The 4554-nt window shown below is 41.2% G+C and overlaps 1 protein-coding gene across 1 annotated transcript; it reads right to left on the bottom strand.

Annotated features, from left to right (window-relative positions):
- Window positions 1-382: 382 nt before the first annotated feature.
- On the bottom strand, window positions 383-3054 carry si:dkey-251i10.1 (ADP/ATP translocase 3). Its single transcript, XM_007557417.2, has 4 exons — window positions 2837-3054; window positions 1546-2032; window positions 1304-1444; window positions 383-1192 (listed from the first exon to the last, which is right to left on the bottom strand). The coding sequence occupies exons 1-4, from the start codon at window positions 2945-2947 to the stop codon at window positions 1035-1037; spliced, it is 897 nt and encodes a 298-aa protein (XP_007557479.1). The 5' UTR covers window positions 2948-3054; the 3' UTR covers window positions 383-1034.
- Between the last annotated feature and the right edge of the window lie 1500 nt (window positions 3055-4554).

The following is a 4554-nucleotide window of genomic DNA, read 5'->3' as shown; positions in this document are numbered from 1 at the left end:
GCAAAGTGCGTGTTCATTGGATGTGCGTATCACGCCTAAAAGGAAAACTTAAGACGCCGTTTTCAAGCTTGTCTGAGCTTAAACCGCAGACGTTTTCCTCTTGCTTACCACTGGCACCACCTGCTGTCAATCAGGCTAAACAACATGCGCTCTCCAACTCCAACCACTGGAAAAATATTTCTGCCTATACTTTAAAATAAATCTTCAAATATGATTCCCGTTTAATGCCTGGCATTTAAATGTCATGAAACCCTTTGGCGTTTCCGCCCCTGTAAAATGATTAAGATTTTACTGGGGGGGAGGAATTACAGCAAGCCGTCACCGTTACTATCCATCACCGCGCAAACATGAAGATCCACCTCTTTAACATTTGGGACTTTTGGCTGATTTAGCCTGAAACATGCAGCTAAATAGTGTATTTTGAAAGGTTCTTTTGTTAAAATGACTTTTCAAATGAGCTAAAAGACAAAAGATTTAAGACTCTACATCTGCCATGAGTTAAGCACTTTAGACTGAAGATGTGGTAGCAACAGAAAGCAATCACCCTAAATCTCCCTGTTCTGAAGAAGTCTTGTGCTCTGCAGGAGGTGTGCCCTGTTCAAAAGGAGAACAGGCTTCGGTGTTCTACTCTAGAGGCTCAAGGAGAGATAAGCGCGAGTAAATATAGCAGTTGAGTGTAATCCACTCGGTGCATTTCATTATCCCGTGAGTGTTCATCTCACGCTATGACAGTGGAGGAGACAGTTCACATCAATGGTTAAGGTTGTTCCCCAGGGGAGATTTATTCAAGTTGGGACCATACAAACCTAGTGAATGACACAAGGAGGTATTTATAATTTTCTTTTTATATCTGGAATGACATTGGTAAAGAGGGTGTGGAACGTTTTAAAATCAAAGATGCACAACATACAGCCACCTCTCACAGCTACTTTGTGAGATGCTAGTTGTTCCCATAAATAAGGCAGAATGCAAAGTCCATAGAAATGGAAAGTTAATACATTTAGCCAAATTGGACAGTGACGTGACAACAAGAATTAGATGACTTTCTTCAGCTCATCGTACAGCACCAGCACGAAGGCGCCGCCCATGCCTCTGAGCACATTGGACCAGGCCCCCTTGAAGAAAGCTTTGCCACCCTCGTCACGTGCGATCTTGCGCCAGCAGTCAATGGTTCCACTGTACATGATGTCAGCTGTGGGAAAGAAAACAAACTACATGAAGCAAAAACGACCATTTCTGCATCCGTAGAAATACGTCCATCAGGCTGGACACGCTCTTAAATGTACAATTTAAACAGACTCACCTCCTTTACGTCCAGACTGCATCATCATGCGTCTACGGACAGTATCGAAGGGGTATGAGGTCAGGCCAGCAACAGCTGTTACAGTCTGTGCGATCATCCAGCTCACCAATATGTGGGTGTTCTTGGGGTCTGGAAGCATACCTGTGAAGGTACAAGCATATGAAAAAAAAAAAAAAAATTAGAAACCACCACACAAAGATCCTCACCATATATACCAGTTATTCAGCATGAAGTCAACATACCCTTAGCTGTGTCATAAATGCCAAAGTATGCAGCCCTGTAGATGATAATGCCCTGCACAGACACGTTGAAGCCCTGGTACAAGCCCCGTATGCCATCTGACTTTGAGATCTTTACCAGACAGTCACCCAGACCCTTGAATTCTCTCTCGGTTCCCGCTTTTCCCACGTCAGCCGCCAGACGGGTACGGGCGAAGTCGAGAGGGTACACAAAGCAGAGTGAGGTGGCTCCGGCGGCTCCTCCGGAGGCAAGGTTACCAGCAAAGTACCTCCAGAACTGGGTGCGCTTGTCGACACCATCCAGGAAGATCTTCTTGTACTTGTCTTTAAAGGCAAAGTTGAGGGCCTGGGTGGGGAAATATCTGATGACATTGGCGAGGTTGCCTCTCCAGAAGGACAGGAATCCCTGCTCCTTGGGGATACGGACAACGCAGTCCATGATGCCTTTATACTGCTTGTCGGCGGTGATCTGTTTGCTGGCATGCTGGACCTGGGATAGTAAAAGGAAAATCATTAGACATCTACTCAACAGCTAGACACATGAAAGTCACAAGGTTCTCCCATTGTGACCTTGTGGCAGGTTAAAGTTGTGAAAGTTGTTAGTGGCTTCCCCCACTGTACCCTCTAATCACTGTCCTCTGGTAATCGCTGATAATGACTGGATTGATTAATCTCGAACTGATTTAGTTGTATAATAAAACAAAAATAACTTGTGAATATTTAAAAGTGAAACCATTTTTAATCTTTAAACTTCCCATTTCTTTGCAGTGCGAATGGGAAAGGATGTAAAACTAGTTGACCCGGCTTTAATAACCGCCGCTGGGCCTCTGTACTTTCACCAACCGCTACCTTAGCAACTGCAACGGCTTTTAACTGTAAATAAAAGTGATATAAAACTCACCTCATATTAATAGCACTGTTATAATTGAAATATTATAATTAAAATTAAAAATAAGTAGGTGTGTCAGGGTTGTACAGCGTGTACCAATGCCGCTACGAGCGTTTGTCCTTTGTTAGCTAAAGCTAACTACCGGCTAAGGTTAAGGCGCAGCGATGCAGTTAGCAACCGGACTCGTGTAGGTCATTCTCACTTATGTGATGACCTTAGATCTTTTACTACATAACTCTTATGAATTTATTGTATTAAACATTAACGGCACGTATGGGTGTCTCGGTAAGCTTGTAGACGAGCAACAAGAACATTTAGTAATACTTCAGGATGTTCTTCAGTAGGGTGAAACAAGCTACATGGCTAACACTCAATGAGCCTCCCGGAAGACGCATTTTTTCTTACCTGAAGGAGAAGCTTCACTCTTTCGATTGGGGCGACGGCTGTTTTGGAAATGGCAGCGGAGATACCGCCAGCCAAGAAATCCTTAGCAAATGAAATAGCTTGTTCACTCATGTTGCGATGTTCTTGATGTGCCTTTCAGGTAACCAGTATTAAACGATGTTTCCCAGCTGCCCTTAACGGCTGATGGCCTGCACCGACGAAATGGCCGATTTTGAAGCCGCGTAGAGGATTTATCGAACCAGATAGCTCGCGATACTGCACGGGAACTCGAACAGTAAACCATTGGCCAAGCCTTCAACGTCATGATGGTTTGTACCAATAGAATGTCTATATTTGAATGACGTAGGCTAGCGTGCTGTACTTTTTTCCCAGGAAAGTAAATTCACGTGAAGTGACTCACTTGATTTGGACACAGAGCAGGAAGAACCTCTGCGTGGATTCTCTTGTTCTTGTCTGGTTTCCGGTTCAGTGTCACCCTGAGAACAAGCTTACCTGACAGATAAAATCTGTATTGAGTAGAAACTATATAAACATTCAAACTGTCTATGATTAACTGCAGGTACTATTCAACAAATTAGAATAGCAATTATTGAACAATTAAGTTAATTTAGTAAATTATTCAAAAAGGAAAAGTCAAACATAAAGTAGATTAGTAACTTATAAAGTGACATATTTCAGTTATTGCCGATAATTTTGATTATCCCATATTAAGCTCCATAGGAAAGTAAAGTGCTGCCCCCACACCAAAAAAAAAAAAAAAAGCCCTACATACATAATAGTGCTCAAAAGGTTTTTAGTAGATGGCTGTGTTGACTGTACTCAATAAAACATAAAGGCAGTAGTGGTAGGAGTTTGTCCTGTAATCAGTGAGTTGCTGGTTTAATCCCTGTTGTTGTGTCCTTGAGGAAAATACTTTCCCCCTGAATGTGGGAATGTTGTGTGAAGTGGTTTGGGGTTCTCTAGTCTTAATGAAGTGCTATACAAGTAAAGGCCATATACCGCAGTGGACCAACGGCATATGACATGGCTCACTAATTATGTGTAAAAAGGTCACCTTCCTCCAGACTCTGGGACCCTGAAGTTTAAATGATATTGAAAAAGAAATAGTTTAACAGAAATGGAGAACTTTGGACTCACCTTTCTCCTTAACCCAGCTAAGAAGCTTCTGATAGCCTGCAAACATCTGTGTGTCTTTGTCTATACATATCTTGTGAAAATGCTCTTGAATTGACATTGTGAAGGACATTATGTCCTTCTACACAACTTTTCATAAATATACTTGGATAAACCACTCTGTAACTTCTGACTAGTCAAGATATAAGTTCATTAAGATGCACTAGTAGCACTACTCTTTTTAAAACACAGCGATAATGACATTATGAGCACAGTTGTTGTTTTTGTTCTTCTGAGAATTTAACATAGTTTTTAAACAATCATAAAAATAAACTGAGAAAGCCTAAATATATATATTTTTTTCTCTTATTAAATAATTGGGTGTTGCACATGTTTTATAAACATTACATTACAATAATATCTTGCAAAACCCAGAATTCTAAGAGCAAGTCACAAGTCTAGGCATATGCAAGCAATTAACAGTCACAAACAACATGAAAAAAAAAATCCCACCTTACAAAGCACACAGTTATAGGCATTACAAATATGTATAGTTTTCTAATTGTTTATCAGGGCAGGATGTTATATATTTTTCAAAAGTGTTC

The sequence above is a fragment of the Poecilia formosa genome, unplaced genomic scaffold (assembly GCF_000485575.1).
Source record: "Poecilia formosa unplaced genomic scaffold, Poecilia_formosa-5.1.2 Scaffold3, whole genome shotgun sequence".
NCBI lineage: Eukaryota > Metazoa > Chordata > Actinopteri > Cyprinodontiformes > Poeciliidae > Poecilia > Poecilia formosa.
This window is presented reverse-complemented; position numbering and strand designations above follow the sequence as displayed.

Coding starts and splice junctions, on each gene's coding strand:
- si:dkey-251i10.1 (XM_007557417.2), bottom strand. CDS start 2,947: ATGAGTGAACAAGCTATTTCATTTGCTAAGGATTTCTTGGCTGGCGGT. Junction 2,033..2,836: donor GAGTGAAGCTTCTCCTTCAG/GTAAGAAAAAAT, acceptor TTACTATCCCAG/GTCCAGCATGCCAGCAAACA. Junction 1,445..1,545: donor CATTTATGACACAGCTAAGG/GTATGTTGACTT, acceptor GTACCTTCACAG/GTATGCTTCCAGACCCCAAG.